This window comes from Electrophorus electricus, chromosome 13 (assembly GCF_013358815.1).
Source record: "Electrophorus electricus isolate fEleEle1 chromosome 13, fEleEle1.pri, whole genome shotgun sequence".
Taxonomy (NCBI): Eukaryota; Metazoa; Chordata; class Actinopteri; order Gymnotiformes; family Gymnotidae; genus Electrophorus; species Electrophorus electricus.
This window is the reverse complement of record NC_049547.1, coordinates 16759802-16781740: the sequence shown is the minus strand read 5'-3', so window position 1 is coordinate 16781740 and position 21939 is coordinate 16759802. Positions and strand designations below refer to the sequence as shown.

Sequence of the window (21939 nt, the reverse complement as noted above, 5' to 3'; positions counted from 1 at the left end):
GGCACTCGAGTCTGTAGTCACACAGCAGGTTGTCTGTGAATGGACTAATTTAGTCACAGACATACTGGAATTGGAGTGGAAAGTAATCGGCTGTTGTCTCCACCTCCAAGCAAATGTAGGCTACTATGTGCATCAGAAAAATTAACTTATTAGTGAGGCAATTTAAATGATTAACTTTTCAGACTCATTATTGTTGTTTTTCACCTCCATAAAACGGTCTCCCTAATAAAGGACACAAAAACTGAAAGTACTTGCATGTGTTTTAAGGAACTCCTTCTGTTTGTTCTTTGGCATTGTACAGGTTGTAATGGTCAGTGTGGTTTCCTAGAAACCAGTGGCCTGATGTGCCTTTACCATTGAATGTGTATCAGTGTAGCCTCAATGGCTGGAAATCCACCTTGGCATGCTAATCTATGCTGGAAAGTGCTTCAGGGTTTATCCATATCTATTTTATTGCAATGCTATTCATGCTTTTTGTTCTTCTAAAAAAAGACATGAAAAAAATGAAAAATTGTGCCTTATAAATCACTGTGGCTTTGAGTTGCATGTTTCTGTGTGTTTTGGAAGCATCTGAATGAGTGAGACTTTACAACCATGTCCCTAGTCTCAGGCTTCAGTCACAGTTTGCCAGCCAGCGTCAATGCTTGGCTTAATAATTTTGCTTCTTTTTTTCCCATCCTGCTGAGCTTAAGGTCTAACTTTAAGGCGATTTCGCCTCCCCTTTATGGAGTGAGAGTAGTCTGTTCCTTAGTAGCCAATAGAATTTAGACATGAGAGTGACATCACTGTCAGATGAGGCCTTTGCCAAGTATCATGAAAGGAACGATCCCTTTTGTCCCCTTTGAAAAGAGGCAGTGAAGGTCTGGGAAAGACTCCATGTTTGCCATGGGAACTGCTAGCAGGGAAGGAAAAATATTTCAGTTGACAATAGACAGATTGTCACGGGGCAGTATTCCAGTGGTAGAATGTGGCTCACCAATGGGAAAGCCTTTAGTAAAGTGGCACTTATTATAAAATCAAATCCCATAGTGATTAATATCAGTGATAATGAGGTAATAGATTGGCTATTGTTGCACAGAATGAGTGACACTGGCTGCCTTAATGACAAAACCAGAAACACTGACAAAATATTGATTACTACAGGCACAAAATAACAATTCAACACTCTGGTGTAAAGCAAAGAAGCAACTCTTAGATTATGTAGCCATTCCAGATAGTTAAAAAAAAGTAGTATATGAAGAGATATAGGCCTACAGGCAAAATGTATGGTTAGGCTAAAGCATATGTTTAACTAGGGGGCATTTATAGGACAGCATAAGTTACTCATTGTTATAGCCAGGGCTTTTTCTCTGAGAGGCTATTCGGGACTATTTGGGAAGCCTGCATAGCATACTGGCTCCTTGTTACATGCAATGTCCTGCAGTGCATACCAATGGACTGACTTAAATACCTCAGCAGTGTTCACTGGTTTTCTTGTTAAGCCCCTAAGGCAGAGTGTATTTGAAACAAATAAATCAAACATTCTACCCTTTTTTATTGCCTCAGAATATATTAACTTCAAGTTTAAAATGGCCTGAATTTTAGTTTTAAGTGTTGCATTTCTCACAAGGCTTTTTGCATTAACTGATGGACATGCTCAGTCAGTGGCCTGTTTGCACTGCACTCTTCAGTTCCTGAGTATATGCATATGTCGCCACCCTCTGGTGACACAGGTTTATTACATGGTTATCTCCAAACTGACAGGATAGATAAATGACTAGTATTATACTTCTAAATATGTAGTGACAAAATGTTCATCACTAAGCAAGAAAAGTCCTTACAAAAAATCATTATAACAACTTTACAACTATCATCCTGAAAATATGTAAAAAAAAATGATTATATCAATCATCTCGATAGAATGTATGACTTAATTAATAAACACAGGTTACGCAGGCCATCTTAAAAAGATACAAGACAATTTAGTTTTTCAGAATATAGTTGTTAATTCATGGAAATAATAATTAATGTCAAGGTATTCATGAATATTTATTGAAGATAAATGCCAAACAGAATTGACCATTTCTTACAGATTTTAGGTTATATACAGACATACAGTTTCAGGGCTATATACAGACCAAAGTAAGGTTTTAAATTAAAAAAAAAAACATTTATTGATTTTTGCAGGAATTCTTTCAGAAAATGTGGAGGATCTATTTCACACTTCTGAAATAACTGCTAAATGAGATAGTCTAGCATGGAAGAAGACATTCTAAGGTAAATTTATACTAAATATATGTATGATTTAATCATTTACACTGAATACTTTTATCACCTAAATTGTTAGGTCAATTACATTTAAATTCACAATTTTACACTAAACAAACATTCACTCCATGCATTCCTGTTCAAAATGTTCTCCTTAAAGTAGATATGTTGACACCTTCACTTATCATCTGTATGTTATTCAGTACATTCAGACCAGTAGCTGGTATACTTTTGTTTTTAAATGTGTTTGACATTTATGTTTATAGGCTTTACGTTATTATCAACTTTTTGTGTACCTTAGTAAACCTAGTTGGTGAAACAAACCAGATATAATGATTTGTTAAACATGCATTTGCTATCTTCTCTATAAAACACCGCTATTGTTTTCTCAAAAATTTCAATGACATCTTAAGATAAAGGCATATTACATATTAGAGATCATATTAAACACCTAGTTTTCAAGTACTAGGTTAGTTTTATTACATCAGTTCCTGTGTGTAATGTTGTGTTATTATTCCATCCAATGGATCAACATTGTGTAAATAAGAACTTATTAGTTAAGCCACAAAATGTGTCATTATTGCAAAGTCATGTAAACAATACAAGCAAAAAGGGAAATGTCTTGGCAAATCCCAGGTAGTATTCAGTATTTACTGGAAACGTTCTTGTCTTTATCTGAAAACTCTGTTTGCATGAAAGTGGACAAGACAGAGATATTTGATAAAATAGTACCATTTAAACACTTTAAATTGCATTTGAAGCAACACCACATGACCATTGCATAGCTGGGCAGTCTGTCATTGACTGGCAGAATATTCCTGCCAAAAAGGGATAAACCTTTTTTTGCACTGGATCTTTTGTCATCTTACAATAATCTATCACTGTAAACAGGCATCATAGACATATTTATGTTAGAAAACAATATTACTGGAAGAAGTAAAAGTGAAATGGGTATTCACATCACATCATAACAGTGTTCTCATTCTCATATAATATACTCTCCACAATTTTCTAGATAAAAATATGCAGTTGCCTTTAAATTCAGTTAAAATATTGAATACTAGAGCTTGGTCAAATTAAGGGGTGACGGTTAAGACCCCAGGCTTATATTCATGTAAGCCTATCTCTGGCCATCTCTTTGTACTTTATAATCTGTGTGTGATTATGATAAGCAGTGAATAATAAGAAGAATATCATTAAAGGAAAATTTGACCATGTTTTCCACATCACATGCCTTCCTGATATAATCTACCCATGCTGGCATATACGGAGGCCTCTCAACTCCGACATGTCACTTGTAAGTATTGATAGGCTTGTACTGATTGACCATACCTTAGTTTGTTGTATGTCATGCATGCCATATTTGTTTAAACTCACAACTGTTCAAAATACAAAAAGCATGGATTTATTAATAGCAATATTGATTAGTGGACCTAATGTACATATTCCTGTTTTTTTTCCATATTATACATGGAGTGGAGTTGTGTAGTTAACTGAGCTCACGGAGTTGTTTGTGTGTGCACTAATATGGGAATATGGAGCAGCACATGTTCCCAAGGGGTAACTGGTACATCTAAATCTATAGGAACCAAGCAACTTTCTGGTGTTTATTAGTAGACTTATATATCATCTACACATCATACAAAGTACACCTAGAAATTTTAGGAAATAATTTTTTGATCAGTACTGATTTACTGAATGCGCTAGTCATGACCAAAAAGTAAAGTTTTACCATCTGCAGTGGCTGATAAAATACAATATATTTTAAATATGTTATATTATTAAATATATATTTTCATATTAGGTGCTAGTGTTGTGATAGGGCTGTCTGTAGCCTGGCATTAATTGGCAGAACATTGTTCCATACAGATATTAATGCAATAGAATGGCTACAAGATCCCAACAGTGCTAAGATGGTATAGGTGGATGAGTGTGTGATTCTAGTTTTTTGTTTGAGTTGGTGATAGGTGAGGAATGGCTATTTTAGTAGAGAAATGAAGTTTGTAATTATATACTGCTTGTTAAGCTTAATGGAAAAATTTCCCTTTAATGTTTATCTGACCATTAGATTACACCTTTTTACTTTCTTTAATGTTAAAAGCTCTGTTCCTTTTAATAAACTGTTACTGGCCCTCAGAAAGGAGTGGATAACAGATTTGTTACTCACATTTGCACTTCAAGAAGATGTTAAGATAAAATCATTATTTACAGAGCCATAATATAGCTATAATATTGTTATATTTAAATTGATATAAAAAGAATGAACAGGCACTATTCTCCCACTTTTCAAATGATTTCTGTATGCAGTCATGGGGATTTGCTGCTTTAAAAGTTTAAACGCATTTCTTTGAGTTTATATAAAGCTTCTACAACTATAACAGTCCAATCTATTCTGAAAGCTTACTGACAGCACCTACTGTTGCTGAATTAAACAACATTCATTCTTTGGAGTTTGTTACTTATTACAATATTAGATCAGTAGGGAAGTACAATTGATTCTGATTGATGCTTTGACTCTAAAGGCTACAATATTCTGTCAGTTCAAGTTACATACATTGATTTGTATAGCAAAACTATTGAAAGGTTATTATTAAGCTCTACTAAGGTTACTGATAGGTTATTATTATTGCTTTAACTATTATTTTACGGTTAAAGATACAATAATTACTAGTATGTTCATTTAAGCTGAGCTTTATCAATGATGGACATATTAGTCATTTTGATTATTTGTAATCGAGAATTATTGTGTCACATTGCATTGTAGTAACATTTGAAAAAGCACCAAGAATTGAATTGTTGCCTTATACATTGAAATAATATTGTATTTTGGTAAAGTGTAAGGTTTACACCACGAATGATCAATATCAATGATGTCATATTGGTTTTTAAATTTTTCTGTGCTCTCCTAACCATCATTTTGATAGAAAACAGTGGAATGCTCTGAATCAGCACTCTATCAAAATGAGGAACATGTACTCAAGGTGTACCATAATCTGGGTGAAATCCCTTTCAACAGAATCTAGTTTTCTGTGATGAGGCAAGTGGGTTTTTTTGTCATTACCTATCAGAGCTTTTATGTCAATGTTGCAGTAGGTCTACCATGATAATTAGGCTGACATTTTAAGATGAAAAAGAGTCAGGCTTATCATGCCATCTTTGAAAGCTCATTCAGAGTCTGCCATCAGCCCTCCTTTGGACTTACAGGACTAACTGTGTGTCAACTGCAGCACCTCTGAAGGTCACTGTTACAGTCACTTCAAAATATTACAAAATGTCATGTCAGACTCAGACGATGGATAACTCAGAAGAGGGGAGGAGAGAATGAGAAGAAAGGGTACTGGATATCGTATTCATCCACGTAGAAACACTGGAAGTATGGGACCTCTTCTGAAATAAAACACAACAAAATGCTTGTTACTGATGGTCATTTCAGGGAAAATAAACTCCAAGGCTTCTAAAGAGGTCCTGGAAGACCTCAGTCAGTTCTTGTTGTATTTTTACTGATCACATACATTCAGCAATAGTGCATTGGTTGTAAACACTTACCTTCCTCAGTCTGATCATCTTTGGTCACATCAGGTTCTTCTGCTTCAAATTTAGAGGTGGAAAGAATCAGTGCTCAGTAACCCAAAAATCTAAATCGAAAAGGGGCTAATTGCAACAAATGACAAATCACTCTTAGGTTATTTACCTTTCGTTTTCTTCTCCTTGCTCAGCACCTTCTCTGTGACTTTTACTATGAAGGGAAATAGAAAGTCTACTGAGCTTCAAGATAAGATAGGTCTTGCCTACATTTCATAGCTCAGATTAGTGAAACATTTTTCAAACAGATTTCAAAATGGTACTTTGTGATTCTTAAGAACATTTTATTGGCAGCTATAATTTGTAAATTAACTGTATGTAAAGTTTTTATTTAAATTAAACATCATCCTGTTTAGCATCTAAGTGAATATGACCTTTATAATGAATTTTAAAAAACCCTTTACCTTCCTCTTTGACTACCTCAGGTTCCACATCAGAAAGAAAAAAATGTTGATTATATCTTGCCACATTTAGCAAAATGCATTGCAAAAAAATAAATACAACTATAACAGATAATACAACACTATAAAACTATAACAGATAATATAATACACACTGTCAAGACCATACTTTAAAACGGTGTTTCCCAACACAATACTGAGAGGCCCCAGTCAGTCTGTATTTTTGCTTTATTCCCAGTGCAGCTGTGCCATGTATTCAGAGTTCTTAATTTCTTTGTTGCGGTGTGTTGGGATGTGCTCTCTCTTTGTGAGTCCGCTAGGACTAGATTATAAAGAGTTGCTCTAAAAGTCACAGTACCTTTCTTTGTGGGCTTCCTCACTGTGATCACTTTCTCGTTTGCCATTTCTTGCATGAGGGAGGAAATTTACATTCAAATAAATTCATCTCTAAAATTTAATTTGGTGGATTGTGCAACAGGCTGCAATATGTAGCTGCAATAAATCATGTCTTATGAATAGCCTACCTAGTTTTATAAACTGAGCAAAAGATCTTTTGTAATTCTGGTGCACCTACGATATTTACCTTTCTTTTTATGTTCTGGCATAATCTTGTGTTTTGGAGCCTCTTCTGTGGAAAGGTTTCATGACAGAAAAAATTAGATTTGCTTTATTTAATTAGACATTATACTGAAACTATATTACACCATCACTAGTGTATCTCTAACATCAAAACAGTAGCCAAATAATTTATGGTTTGGTGATGTTCTTTAGGTTCCGTTCTAAATGGGGATAAAAAATCCTATCAGTTTGTATATCATATAAATAATCATGATGTGCATTATTTCATACCTGTCTTTACAGATGCTGCTTTTGTTATGTTTTTCAGAGCCTCACGTCCTGGAAGATATATGTTAATTCAGTTCATGTTAATTCAATAACAAGTCACAGGCAAAGTATAGATGTGACAAATTTTAGATGCTGAGTGACATCTTTCAGACTTGGGACTGTACCTTTTACCACAGTGGAGACTTTAAGCTTCTCTTTTAAGAGGCCAGGCTCTGTTTTAAAATATAGATTTAGTTTAGTTTACTTAGAGATACTCATATTTGCAGGAAATAGTAAGTCAGGAGATAGAATGAAGAGCATTGGAGCAGGTATAGGCACTTATCTGTAGCAATAGTTCAGACTATTGTACAATATGAACTGTAATTCATGGACACAAAGTTCTGTCAGCCTCATTAGTCTTCCACATGTCACAAAAGTATTATTTCTAGTGTGACATATTCTAATCATGTCCCCCTTATTACCTTTTTCTTACAATGTTTGTTATTTTCTTTATTTTATCCACCCTTGTGTAACATTGCTTGAGAGAGGCAAACCTTTCTTTATTACAGCATGTTTTACTTTCTCCTTGACATCCTTGGACTCTGTAAAAGATAAAGCTAAATATTTTTAACTGTGTAGTGTGATGCATTTTATGTATATGAAGAGCTATAATAGTTTATTACTTACAAATCAACATTACCTCTATCCTGTTACGCATGATTAATGTTAACTACTTCAATGTAACTGCTTAGTTAAATATGAGTGGGATATTGCTGGAAATTGGCATTTATCTGCATTGAATTGCACCTCATCTGTTTACTAGAAATACCTTTGAGGGTTTGGTTGTCCATCCTTAACTGATCAATCTGGGTTTGTGTGAACTCCAGGTCTGTTCTTATTTCCCCAATATCTTTCCTCAGTAAATCCAGGATAGACAGCTTTTGGTTGATAGCTTTCAAGAGCTCCATTTCCACTGCAGTATCTGTATGCACGGAAAGTACTTCAGTGCTTATTAGTTAAGACAAACATATATTGTTCATATGTAAATGCAGAAAGTCGCACTGAAGCTATATGAAATTTATCATTCGGAAGCAAGGTGATGCTCTAATGCTATATGCAGTGTGAGATTTACAAATACTGGAATACATTTTCTATAAAATTAGGTTGTGTTTATTTTAAATATGTAGACATTTCAAGACATTTTCAAGAGAAAAGACTGACAGGAGTCTCTAAACCCTTTTATGATCTTTGCTCTGCATGTATTGTGTGTCCTTTTAAATTACCGTTTTTTTTAAATACATGTCTTTAAAAATATCTATAGTAGAAGGTCTACAAAGCTATATGTTTTCTACATGAATATGTTATGCTCAAAAAGAAGTCTTGATAATGCTGGTGACCTTCAGTAATGATGCAAGTCTTACCTTTGGGGCTGGGATACACCACAGGGACTGCCATTTCTTTGAGAACCACTGGCTCTGCCAAAAAAATGACAATATTGTGGATTTCAAGGTATGGAATCAATGCCACTGATTTCAAAATTCAAGAGTAAGGTGATTAAAAACATAAAAAACAGGCTAAAGGACTTAATAGCTTAGAAGGCAGCATGTGTAATGTGGAGCAACTGAGAAGTGGACACAAATGCTGAGAAGAGTTAGATTTATTAGGGGCAAATCTAAAATCAGGGTCAGTAAAATGGTCCAGGATCATAGCACCAAGACGAACACATCCAGAATACATGATTATAAACAGAAAGCAAAACATGAACACTGGGAAAATAAACAAACAGACTAAACAGAAACAGGCAGCAACATTGAACACAGAGCACAAATGAAAACAGCAACCATGACAGAGACTGGAAAAACAGGCTTAGTACAGACGGGGCTTAGCACAGTGAACAGCAATGCAACAAAGGACACACAGGGTTTATATAGACAATCTAACAAGGTAAAACTAGAAACAGGTGAGAACAAACAGGGAAAATCCAATGGGTGTGCAGAATAGAAAAACCATCACATTTATTTTATTTTAAAATGGTGCTCTTCTCCTTTTCAACACTGATTACTCAAACAGCAATCCAATTCTGCAAAACCTTCGAAGACAAATTGTAAGATAAATACCATGCTTTAATGGCACAGGTTTGATCTTCTTGGCAGCTTCAGGTTCTGCCAAAATGTAAAAAAGCATTGAAACTCTACACAATGTGAAATATAAATAGAAATGGAATGTATATGAGTAGTAATTTAATGTACAAGTTTCATAGGCATTCATACCCTTCTTGACTGGAACTGGTTTAGCCTTCTCTGTGGAAATTTCAGCACCTGAAGATTAAAAATAATGTTGTTAATAGGTATTTGCTTTTCTACATTTATATTTAATGAACACTCTGCAAACATACCCTTCAAAGGGACTAGTTTAGCTTTCTCTTTGGCAACTTCAGCCTCTGAAATTTTACAAACGTTTTTCCTGAGTCAACTGTAGTTTGTAGACTCAAATACAATTAAATCATAATGAAAAGAGACGTTGGATGTTAATTTTGTCAACAACAATGAAAAGACACTGCAGGAGTTAGTTTACCTTTCTTTTGAGCAGGTTCAGATTGTGTAAAATAGTATAATGCATAAAAACTGTACAAATTGCAAAATATGAATTGTTATTTACTGGACACAGGCGTTCTTTCATGGAATTCATACCTTTCTTGACTGGGATTGGTTTAACCTTCTCCTTGGACACAACCTCTGAAAGATAAAAAAAAAAAATTGTTTTTACACTATGTTTTTGTTTTTCTCTGTTTATCTTTAATAATCACTTTACAAACATACCCTTCACCAAGATGAGCTTAGCTTTCTCCTTAGCATCTTCAGCTTCTGAGACAAGAAAAGCAATTTTATTTGATTAATTTGCAGTTTCTACTCTTATATACAATAGTAAATGTAGTGATAACAGAACTTGGTTAACTGGTCAAGAATAAACACGCATTTTGAATGTTAGGTTTTGTGTCATCACAAATGGTAGCACAAACAATTTACAACTTACATACATACCAAATATATTAGAACATAAAAACATGCATTTTCATGGTTTATCCCTTGCCTAACGTCATGTTGCCATGGCAACCGTGTCACGTGCTTTGTTTTAGTTTACATCCTGGTTTTGTTCCAAGTGCTCTTTTGTTTTCATTCTGTTAGTTACAACCCTCATTTAGTTTTCTGTCCCGTATTAGTTTCACCTGTTCCTAATTTGCCCTCATTTAGTCTGTCTGTTTAAGCTTTGTCTGTTTATCACCTAGTCACTGTTTAAGTCTCTATTTGTTCTAGCCACTGTTGTATTTTTTTAGCCTTGTTTCCTGCTTTTTCGGTCAGCCTTTGGTCAGTGTACTGTATTTAGCTTTCTGTTTTTATTTATTATGTCTTCCAGTTCTACCCGTGTTGGTTCCTTGACTCTGGACCATCTAAATGACCCTGACTTTGGATTTGTCCATAATAAATCTCATTCTTCTTAGTGTATGCATCTGCCTCGAGATTGCTCCACTTTACAAACATGTTATACAATGTAAAACATCTATTAGTACTGGATGTGTCTTCCATAGGCACTCATACCTTTCTTGATTGCAAATATCTTAGCCTTCTCTTTGGCAACTATAGCTTCTAAAAGATTAAAAAATAAAGTTTATTTTTTTACCATGAATTTTTTTTTGTTTGTTTCTTTGAATTTAATAGTCAACTTATAAACATACCCTTCACTGGGGCTGGCTTGGCAGTCTCTTTGATGACTTCAGCCCCTGAAATGTTAAAAGAGTAGTTATTTCTGAGCAAACTGCAGTTTTTACAATGAAATATAATTTTAAACACAATGGTGTTGGTTGTTAAACTGATCACAATGAATAAACAGACATAATGAAAGTAAGATTACCTTTCTTCAGAGTAATTTCAGGCTTTGCCTTTTCTTTTGAAGCAGGTTCAGGCTCTAGAAAACAATGTAAAGCATAGGAAATGTAAATATTGTAACATTTGTAGTAACGTATAGAGCTCTTCAACATGCACTCATACCTTTCTTGATTGGGATTGGTTTAACTTTCTCTTTTGCAACTTTAGCCTCTGAAACAATAAATTTTTCTTGTGTAAACTGTAGTTCCTATACTGAAATACACTTTTAAACATAATGAAATGTGCTAGGAAACTTGACATGAAAGTTAGATTACCTTTCTTCACAACAGGTTCAGGTTTTGCCTTTTCTTTAGGTGCAGCTTCAGGTTCTGTAAAACAGTATAAAACATGAAAACTACACATCGTAAAATGTGAAGTGTTATTTAATGTATACAGACTTATTTCATGGGAACTCATTACTTTTCTTGACTGGAACCGGTTTAACTTTCTCTATGGAAATGTCAGCCTCTGAAAAAAGTCAAAATAAAGGTTAATTCTATCTTGTTTTTCTCTGTTTACAGTCATTTTCAACCATACCCTACACTGGAGCTCACTTCTCTTTGGCAACTTTTTAAAAACAAAAGGGTACTTGTTCACTCAAATACAATTTTATCACATGGTAACTTGCTTGTTAACCTGGTCAAGAAGATTACACAGACATTATGAAAGACACATTACCTTTCTTTGGAGCAGTTTCAGGTTTTGCATTTTCTTTTGGAACAAGTTCTGTAAAACAGTATTAATCATGAAATTTTACACATCATAAAATATCAATAGTAATTTATTTTTCATGGGCACTCATACCTTTCTTGACCGGAACTGGTTTAGCCTTCTCCTTGACAATTTTGGCCTCTGAAAGAGTTAAAGTAAAGGTTATTCCTAAGTCTTTGCTTTTCTCTGTTTACATTTAATAATTCCTTTGCAAACATATCCTTCACTGGAGACTGCTTAGCCTTGTCTTTGGCAACTTCAGCCTCTGAAATATTACAGAGAGTAGTTTTTCATGAAGAAATTGGAGTTTCTACACTCAAACACAATTTTAAACACAATGGAAGTAAAACATGGTTGTAAACTTGGTGATAACAAGTGAGAAGTTATTGTGTAAGTTAGATTACCTTTCTTTGGAGCAGGTTCAGGTTTAGCCTTTTCTGGTTCAGTAAAACAGTATAAAAATGAAAACATGTCAGAAAATATAAATAGTTGTTTAATATACTCAGGCTTGTTTCATGGGTACCCATACCTTCCTTGCCTGCAACTGGTTTAGCTTTCTCCTTTGCAACTTCTTTGTCTAAATATTAAAAACCTAGTTTATTTCTAAGTTGTTCTTTGTTTTTCTCTGTTTGAATTCAATAATCAATTTATAAACATACCCTTCACCAGGGCTATCTTAGCCATCTCTTTGACAACTCCAGCCTCTGAAATGTTAAAAGAGTAGTTATTCCTGAATAAACTGTAGTTACTAGAACTGTAGTTACTATAACATTGTAGTTACACAATGTTACTAGACCTCGGTCGTTAACCTGGTCAACAAGAGTTCACAAACATTATGAAAGTCACATTACCTTTCTTCAGAGCAAGTTCAGGCTTTGTCTTTTCTTCTGGAGTAGGTTTAAGTTCTGTAAAACAATATAAAGCAAAAGAAAATGTGCATATCATAAAATATTAATAGTAATTTAATGTACAGAGGCTTCTTCTATAGTCATTCTCATACCTCTCTTGATTGTAATTGTTTTAGCCTTCTCCTTGGTAACTTCAGCCTCTGAAAGAGGGAAAATAAGGGTTAATTCTCAATAAGTGATTACTTTTCTTTGTTTATATTTAACATAAACAAAAGCTTAGGCTTCTCTTTGGCAACTTCGGTAACTGAAACGTTAAAAGGTCATTTTTCTTGTGTAGTGTCTATTCTTAAATACAGTCACAAATATTATGATAAAACTTGGTTGGAAACTTGGTCAACAAGAATAATAAAAAGATTACCTTTCTTCAGAACAGGCTCTGGTTTTGCCTTTTCTTTTGGTGCAGCTTCAGGTTCTGTAAAACAGTACAAAGTATGAAAACTGTACACATTGTAAAATATGAATAGTTGTTTAATGTATACAGGCTTCTTTCATGGACACTCATACTTTTCTTGACCGGAAATGGTTTAATCTTCTTGGAAATTTCAGCCTCTGAAAAAGTAAAAATAAAGGTTAATTGTTTAGATAAAGGTCTTTGTTTTTCACTGTTTACATTTAATAATTCCTTTGCAAACATACCCTTCACTGGGGCTAGTTTAGCCTTTTCCTTGGCAACTTCAGCCTCTGAAATATTATAAAAGTAGTTTAAAGTAGAGTAAATTGTAGATTGTACACTCAAATACAATATTAAATACTTTGTAAGAGAACTTGCTTTTTCCTCTGGTCAATAAGATTACAGACATCATAAATGTTCACCTTTCTTCTGAAATGCTTCAGGCTTTGCCTTTTCTTTTGGCACAGATTCGGGTTCTGTAAAACAGTATAAAGCATGAAAATAGTACACACTATAAATGTTGACCTGCTGGTCAACAAGAAGAATAAAAAGACATTAAAGTTAGATTACCTTTCTTCGCAACAGTTTTGGGTTTTGCTTTTTCTTTTCGTGCAGCTTCAGGTTCTGTAAAACAGTATAAAATTGAAAACTGTACACACTGTAAAATATGAATAGTTTTGTAGTATACACAAGGTTATTTAATAGAATTCATACCTTTCTTGACTGGGACTGGTTCAGCCTTCTCCTTGGCAACCTCAATCTCTGAAATGTTGAAATGTTCCTGTGTAAATTGTAGCTTCTAGACTCAAATACAATTTTAAACATAATGGGAGCAGAACTGGGACAAAAAGAATGAGAAGACATTGTGAAAGTTATATTACTTTTCTTCAAAGCAGATCCAAGTTTTGCCTTTTCAGTAGGTGCAGCTACCGGTTCTGTAAAACACAATAAATCATAAAAACTGTACACATTGTAAAATGTGAATTGTCATTTAATGGATACATGCTTCTTTCATGGGCACTCATACAATTTTAAACACAAAGAAACAGAATTGTGTTGTTGATCTTATCAACAAGGTTACACAAACATTATAAAAGTTACATTACCTTTCTTTGGGGTATGTTCAACTTTTGGCTTTTCTTTCAGAGCGTCAGGTTCTTTAAAAGAGTATATAGCACGAAAACTGTAAACATCGTGAAATATGAACAGTTGTTTATGATATACAGGCTTCTTCCATAGGTATTCATACCTTTCTTTACTGGGACTGGTTTAACCTTCTCTTTGGAAACTTCAGCCTCTGAAAAGGTTAAATGTGGTATAAAATGAAAATCTGTATTTAACTTGGTATAGCTCCATAAGGAGTTGAGTACATAAAATTGATATACTGTGAACCTCATACTCTGCTGTCACCTCCTTTGAATGTAAATCCTGCATTTGGATAACAATATCTTAAAACAGACCAGTTCCAAATTCCAGTTTTGACTGATTAATATTTATGCCCCCAAAATCAGCATACACCAGCCCATGTTTTAGCCTAGGTAATATTAACATGGACATTCCCACCTGAAGCTTGAGTGGGCATTCTAAAGAATAAAACAATGACACTGGAGCAAAGGGTATGGTTGACATTCATATTTAACAGGATCCTGGATAAACTGTTTGCTTTGCTTATTTCACGCTGGACAGTTTCTTAAACCTTAGACAATTCCGAAAAGGCTTCACTCAACATCTATCACTGACAAGAGGGTTAGTTACAACTTTATTGGTGTCACAACTCTGATTGCAACCTGTAGGTTAAGTAGCTAGCTAGCCATGTTGTGTGATTTAATCAACTTTGTCAGTTGAAGCTGTTGTTACGTCCTTAGGACTTTCCAAGTTGCTTCTTTGTGCTGTGGTGTTAGAATTTGTTTTTCAGGTTACCCACATGAGAGCGCACCAAGAACCAGTGAGCTGTAGAGATGACATTATAGCAACAACGGATGACCTTATTGGTTAAAGGGATAATTAGTATCCTGTTAAATATCTGTGTTGCGAATGTGTTATTGCCCCGTGGTGTCTTGCTCAGTAGACACCATGTGTGCCATGGTAGACGCCGCTCTGTAGGGCTCTGATTTGGTACAATCACTGCCTGTGGTAGACTCTTTTTCTGTCCCAGGTTCTTTGAATAGGGCCTTATGAGTTAGTACTTGCAGTCTAGCTAGGTTCTTAGATAGAGCTTTAGGAGTGTACTTGATCTTTAGAAGCTTTATGCACAGGGCCTCGAGTAGTTACATGTAATGCTCCTCAATTAGTATTGTCGAGTTGTTACAGCCAGTTTCAAAAGGACCACTGAGAGTTATATACAGATATTTGATTGCCAGAAATATTGAGTATTGTTCTTTTTTTATTGTTTGGAGTTGTAGGGGTGGGTGCTGTGTTTTTTGCTTTGTTGTGGAATTTCTGTTTTTGTGATAAGGAGTTGAGGTAAGAGTGATTGTATATTATTTTATTTTGTTTTTGGGAAGTTCATGATTGAAATCACTTTAGTAGAATATTTGTTTGTTGTGTTGGCATAAAGCCCACCCTTAAGAAACACTCCTGTTTAGATTCAGTTTATGTTGTGTGTATATATTTTGTATGTTTTTTTCTCATATATAACAAGAAAACAAACAATACATCACTGAAAACCCCGCACAGAGTGTGTCTCTGTGTTTCTTTTTTATGTTGTGCCCTTTTTGGTCCTAGATTTTGAGCTCTTGAAAGGTGCAGGTAATAGGGTCATAACACTGGATGATCTTGTATTGAACATTTTATAGTGAATTAACAAGTTTAAGTTACTTTACTTTATTAAGATTGAAAACAATAGCAAGTATAGATAAACTCTAAGTAATTAGTGAGCATAACTAATTAAATAGGAGCAGTGGTTAAGGTACTTGACTTGTAATTGGAAGGTGGTTCAAGCCTCACCACTACCATATTGCCACTGTTGAGCCCCTGCGCAAGGCCCTTGTTGCTCAAGTTGTACTCAGTCATAATTGTAAGTTGCTTTAAAAGTGTCAGATAAATAGTATTAACAATCTAGCTTATATTTACAAATTTTATTGTCCTGCTTTGATTGAGAACCAACATATCCCCCAATGCAGGCTCAATTATAGTTGTAATCCTAAATTCTCCATGGTTTTAATTTTCTTTGTGTTGTTGAGATCAAAAGCAAGTAGTATAAGTAACATTAGCTATTAGCAAACTTTAAGTAACTAGCTAACATAGCTTATTAACAAGGTTAATTTTATTCACGTCACTCCACTTGTGCACGCCCTTCATTGGCTTCCAGTAGCTGCCCACATCCGATTTAAAACCTTCATACTAACCTACAAAGCCAAAAATGGACCAGCCCCTCCATACATGATGTCAATGGTCAAAGCCCAATCTGTACCTCGAGTACTTTGAACCTCAAGTATAGCTTGGCCTGAAATACCATGCTTCAAGTCTCATGGAAGACAAGCATTGAGACTTCTCCCTGTCCTGTCTCCCAGATGGTGGAATTAACTTCTGCTTGCTGTCCGGACAGCAGAGTCCCTTGCAGACTGAAGACCCATCCATTTGTGGAATATTTAAACAACCAACAACTCTGCTCTTATGTTGACTAACTGAAACGCTAGTACTTATTTGTTTATTGCACTGATTGTTGTCTGAGATAGAGCTTATGTATTTTGCACTTCAAGGCATCAGCATTGATCCCTACATTTCAACAGCATTCTAGTTCATTGGTATCATGGACTCTAACCTACTGTACTCAGTAGTAATCAGTAGGTTGCCAGTTCAAGTCCCACTGCCCCCCAACCCTCAAATGTTCAAAGTTGTGTTCAGTCAGAATTGTAAGTGACTTTGGATAAAAGCTTCAGTCAAATGCCATTAATGTACATTTCTAATTCATATTTCCTCAACAAAATATAACTCATAAGCTAGCTATCTTAACTAGTTCATTGTCTTAGAGATATCCAATCTAGGCCTATAGCTAGCTAACGTTAGCTTCTTCACCAGTAAAGTCGAAACAACTGTCATTTGACAGTACATCTAGTCAATCTGTGTCACGGAACGCTACCCCCCCCATGACTCACGTGGTACGGCCTGTCGCAAGCAGGGGGACTCGCATGTGTAACCATGCTCCCCCCGGGGATTGCGTACACCTGGACAGGGATTAATGTTAACTGTTACTCTGTCTTCTTAAACCCCTGTCAGTGGATGATCCCCATTGGTCATAGTTGGCTTGTAATGTTAAAATGGCTGTGTAGCTTTTATACCTGTTTGTATCATCTTCCGTTGCATGTTAGTTAGGGTTGTTACATGTTAAGTGTAGAATCGTGTTGCTCGTGAATGTTACATGTGAGTGCCACCGTTAATGTCTGCGTTGTGTGTTAATAAACCTCACTGTCACCGTCGAGGGAGTCTGCGACTTCTGTACCACGCCCTGCGGCACTCGGCCACCGTTACAATCTTTTATTCAGTTTAGTTTGATAACTAAAATATCCTCCCATTCACATATATGGTCACTTAAACATATATGGTTGGATGTCTAAACGCTGCATGGTTCACCTTTCACATTTAGCTAGCGACCATGAACCACCATAGTGCCTCAATATTAACCAGCCAATCAGAACACAGCTCATCAATTAATTCATGAGCCCACCAAAAACAAATTTAAAAATCCTGTAAAAAAATCTGCTTGTTTCATTCTAGGGACAAATCAGTGGGTTGGAAATGGGTGTGTAAAAAGGCATGTGGGCATTTTCTGCCCTGTTCAAAGTCACATACCTTCTAAACAGATCATAGAAATCCATTAAAAAAAATATTGAATAAATACATTCTAAGGCACCTGCACCTCTAAAATAAAGGTAAATCCTGGTAAAGTCACTCTATTTCTCATTCTACATTTAACAAGGACTTTGGAAATAAACCCTTCACTGGGGCCCGCACAGCCTTCTCCTTGACAACTTCAGCCTCTGAAATGTTAAAAAAGTCATTTTTCCTGTGTAAATTTATACTTCTCAGAGAGAGAATATGTCACTTTTGGTAGACATAGATCACCCACTGCACCGATTGCTCATGGGGTTCCTCAGGATCTGCTTTTGGATAGTTTCTTTTTATAATTTTTATGATACTGCTTGGTTAGATAATACAGAGTCATAATCTAAATTCCCATTGCTACACTGATGACATCCAGATATATGTTAGCACAAAACCCACTTCTGACTTTCTACCCCAGTCCCTAATAGCATGCACCTATGAATTAAAATGCTGGATGAATGAACCATTAGATACAGAAAAACTGAGGTACTGTTAGTTGGGCCCAGTAAACTGGTTGCTGTATGAGTGAGGATTACTGCATCAGTGAGACTTAAAACCACTGCAAAAAAAAATCATGCAGTAGAATTACTCTAATCCTCACTTACTTTTGAAGCACACACATGTTACTAATTTGCTCTGCCCCCCCCCCCCCCTTTTCATAACATAGAACACCTTTGGCTTTCACTCACATTCAGTGATGCAAAAAGTCTAATTCATCTCCATACTTTTTCCCCTCACTGACTATTTTGACTCTGCCAAAATTTTTTTAGCAAACTTCAGTTTGTCATTTCTTTTTATGCAAAACCAAGCAGCTAGTGTGATCAGCTTCAACAACAAATCTGACCACATTACTTCATTCTTAGTGTGTTTCACTGGCTGCTGTTCGCATTATGTATCCAGTATAAAATAGTTCTCAATAACTTTAAATCCCTTCATGGGCTTCAGGGAACTTCTCCATCCCTACAACCCCCATTCGAACAGAACCTCATTAAAACAACTGTCTACTTGCTTACTAAACTTTCTATTACAGGTGCCATATCCTTCAGTGCTATAGCACTTAAACTATAGCACTTACCCTTTCTCTCTACAAGTCTCTACTTAACACCCACCTCTTTCAACAATATTTTTATCCCTAAATATTGTTGCACTGTAAAGTAACCTTGGGCTTGTGAAAGGCTCTATATCAACAAAATATTACAATTCCTTGTTACAGTTGGCGACTCCCTAGCGACTATTTCCATCGTTTCCCTGTCTCGCATCCTGTTTGATTTTCTCCATTCCTGTTCCAGTCCTTGTTTTAGTTTTTGCTGTTTTATTAGTCATTTTTAGCTTGTGTATTTAAACCCTGGGTTTTTCTCGTCTTGTCGCTGGTCATTATAAGATGTATTCTTTGGTTTGCTTCCCTGTTTTTCTTTCATTCTCTGGTTTCTTTGTGTTTAGTTCGTTTGACTGTTTATCTCTTTTGGAACATCCTGATATGGATCGTTACAATAACTACAATTCTGGATTTTCCCCTCAATAAATATAGCTTCTCAGTGCATGCGTCCTGTCTCTTACCTTGCAGCATAACATCACTAAATTATAGTTTCTATACTCAATTACAGTTGTAAACATAATGGACATGGGATTTGGTTGTAAACCTGGTCAACAAGAAGAATGAAAAGACTAAAAGTCATGTTACCTTTCTTTAGAGCAGGTTCAAGTTTCGCCTTTTCAGGTACTGCAGCTTCCGGTTCTGTAAAACAGTGTGTGAAATGAACACTGTACACACTGTAAAATATGATTATGTGTACGCAGACATCTTTCATGGACACTCTACGATGTTATGAAATTTAGATTGCCTTTTTTCTGAGCAGGTTCAGGTTTTGCCTTTTCTTTGACAGCTGTATCAGGTTCTGTAAAACATTATACATCATGAATACTATGCGCATCTTGAAATAGGAATATATATTTAATGTACTTACTTCTGATGTGTGTTATGGTGCCTCCTCTCATGTCTGCCTTTTTTCCCAACATGCCACACATCCACACATCATACCTTTTTTCACTGCGACTGGTTTAGGCTTCTCCTTGGCAACTTCAGTCTCTGAAATATGAAAAAAAAAAAAGTTATTTCTTAATAAGACCTTGTTTTTCTTTGTTTTAATTAGGCCTTCCCCCTAGCAACTTCATCCTCTGACCTAATTTTTTTAAAAAGATTTTCCTGAGTAAATTAGATTTTCTATGCTCAAATACAATTGTTAACGTAAAGAATTACATTTATGGCATTTAGCAGACACTTTTATCCAAAGTAACTTACAATTATGATTGAATACAATTTGAGCAATTGAAGGTTAAGGGCCTTGCTCATGTGCTCAACAGTGGCAACTTGGCAGTGGTGGGGCTAAAACCAGCAATCATTCAATTACAAGTCAACCACCTTAACCACTGAGCTACCACTGTCCTCTTAAAATGCGTTACTGTCATTGTGCAGCAGTGTAGTAGTGTAATGAAATTAGAGAGGAAGCAGAACTTGGTTGTAAACTTAGTTAAAAAGAATAAAAAAAACCTCAAAGTAACTTTAGGTTGTTAAAGTAAATTTTAGTTTCTATACTCAAATACAATTTTACAAATCAAGAAAGCAGAATTTGATAATCTTGGTCAGTAAGATTGAAAAGACATTGTTAAAGTTAGATTACCTTTCTTGGGAGCAGGTTCAAGTCTAGCCTTTTCTTTTGGTGCAGCTTCGGTTTCTGTAAATCAGTATAAAGCTGGGAAACTGTACACATCATAAAATGTGAATTGTTATTTAATGTATACAAACTTCTTTCATGGCCACTCATACCTTTCTTGACTGGTACTGGTTTAACCTTCTCTTTGGAAATGTCAGCCTCTGAAAAAGTAAAAGTATGTGTTATTTTTAACTAAGGCTTGATAACTCGGGAGCCTTTTGCAGTGTATTTCAACATAAACATAACAAATTTATGGCATTGTTTTGGTAGTGTAAATTAACACTTTTCATGGATGTAACTTTACTTTGAAAAGTGCTGGTGCACAGCTTGCAGAGTAGCTAAATTTGGCTAATACCCCCATTAACACAGGACACTGTCCTTGTCTATCTGCAGAGTAGCTTGAGGCTGGACGAATGAGTGCAATGCTTGTTAGAAAAAAATCCAGAGAGTGCAAAGCTTGTTAGATCATGATGTTTCCTATGATGACACCAGTTTGAGTGTTCTCAAGAGCTGGAGGTGGCACAAAATTTGACAGAGACAGCCGCATCATAATTCTCTATGCAGGAAAAACCCCAAAGAAGAATGAAATGGCATAAAAGTTAGATTACCTTTCTTCAGAGCAGGTTCCGGTTTTGCCTTTTCTTCTGGAGCAGCTTCAGGTTCTGTAAAATAATTAGCAGCAAATTTGTACACATAAAATATGAATTGTTGTTTAATGTACACAGGTGTCTTTTGTGGGCGTTCGTACCTTTCTTGACTGGAATTGGTTTAACCTTCTTCTTGGAAACTTCACCCTCTGAAAAAGTGAAAATAGAAGTTTTTTTCTTACAAAGTCTTTATTGTCCACTAAATAAACTTAATACACTTAGTAATAACTTTACAAACATATCCTTCACAGGTGTACTACAGGAGCTTGGTAACAGAACGCTATTATCAGAAGGTAAACAGATATTACATAGAGAAATTACATTTCTTTGGAGCAGGCTCAGGTTTTGTCTTTTCCTTTGGAGTAGGTTCAGGTTCTATAAAACCATATTAAGTGTGATAACTGTTTTATACACCGAAAAACAAATTGTAATTTAATGAATATAAGCTTATTTCATAGACACTCATACCTTTCTTGACATGTACATGTTTAGCTTTCTCCTTTGCAACTTCTGTCTCTAAAATAAATAATAAAGGTTATTTCTTGACAGTGTTTCTTTAATTTGTATCAAAATTGTAGTGTATACTTAAATACAGTGTCAAAGAAAATGGAAACAGAACCTAATCGTAAAGTTGGTCAATGAGAATGAAAAGATTACCTTTCTTTAGAGCAGGTTCAAGTTTTGCTGTTTCGTTTGGAGCAGGTTCAGGTTCTGTAAAACAATATACAGCATCAAAATAAATCCTTGGCATGTACAGACCTTGAAATAT

At 35.3% G+C, this 21939-nt stretch overlaps 2 protein-coding genes across 16 annotated transcripts in view; both read right to left on the bottom strand.

Annotated features, from left to right (window-relative positions):
• Positions 1-2007: 2007 nt before the first annotated feature.
• LOC113571077 (proteoglycan 4-like) lies at positions 2008-21315 on the bottom strand. Its single transcript, XM_035532681.1, has 43 exons — positions 21272-21315; positions 21132-21185; positions 20637-20684; positions 20491-20544; positions 19851-19898; positions 19654-19707; positions 19494-19547; positions 14238-14285; positions 14095-14145; positions 13870-13923; positions 13703-13750; positions 13559-13612; positions 13411-13464; positions 13234-13278; positions 13102-13146; positions 12956-13009; positions 12690-12737; positions 12541-12594; positions 12349-12393; positions 12219-12266; positions 12094-12126; positions 11783-11830; positions 11657-11704; positions 11399-11446; positions 11254-11307; positions 11102-11149; positions 10965-11018; positions 10789-10833; positions 10652-10699; positions 9875-9919; positions 9746-9790; positions 9326-9373; positions 9173-9217; positions 8477-8530; positions 7885-8037; positions 7610-7657; positions 7241-7288; positions 7080-7127; positions 6814-6858; positions 6589-6636; positions 5939-5983; positions 5794-5835; positions 2008-5634 (listed from the first exon to the last, which is right to left on the bottom strand). The coding sequence occupies exons 19-43, from the start codon at positions 12371-12373 to the stop codon at positions 5549-5551; spliced, it is 1299 nt and encodes a 432-aa protein (XP_035388574.1). The 5' UTR covers positions 12374-12393; positions 12541-12594; positions 12690-12737; positions 12956-13009; positions 13102-13146; positions 13234-13278; positions 13411-13464; positions 13559-13612; positions 13703-13750; positions 13870-13923; positions 14095-14145; positions 14238-14285; positions 19494-19547; positions 19654-19707; positions 19851-19898; positions 20491-20544; positions 20637-20684; positions 21132-21185; positions 21272-21315; the 3' UTR covers positions 2008-5548.
• The window catches only part of LOC113590636 (titin-like), a 25313-nt gene continuing 24667 nt past the window's right edge, over positions 21294-21939 (bottom strand). For all 15 annotated transcript variants that reach the window (XM_035532676.1, XM_035532678.1, XM_035532670.1 and 12 more), the window contains 4 exons: positions 21828-21881; positions 21639-21686; positions 21492-21545; positions 21294-21319 (listed from right to left, as the gene is read on the bottom strand). In XM_035532676.1, coding sequence (XP_035388569.1) covers positions 21318-21319; positions 21492-21545; positions 21639-21686; positions 21828-21881 — 158 coding nt within the window. In that variant the 3' untranslated portion in view covers positions 21294-21317. The remainder of the gene's footprint in view (positions 21320-21491; positions 21546-21638; positions 21687-21827; positions 21882-21939) is intronic.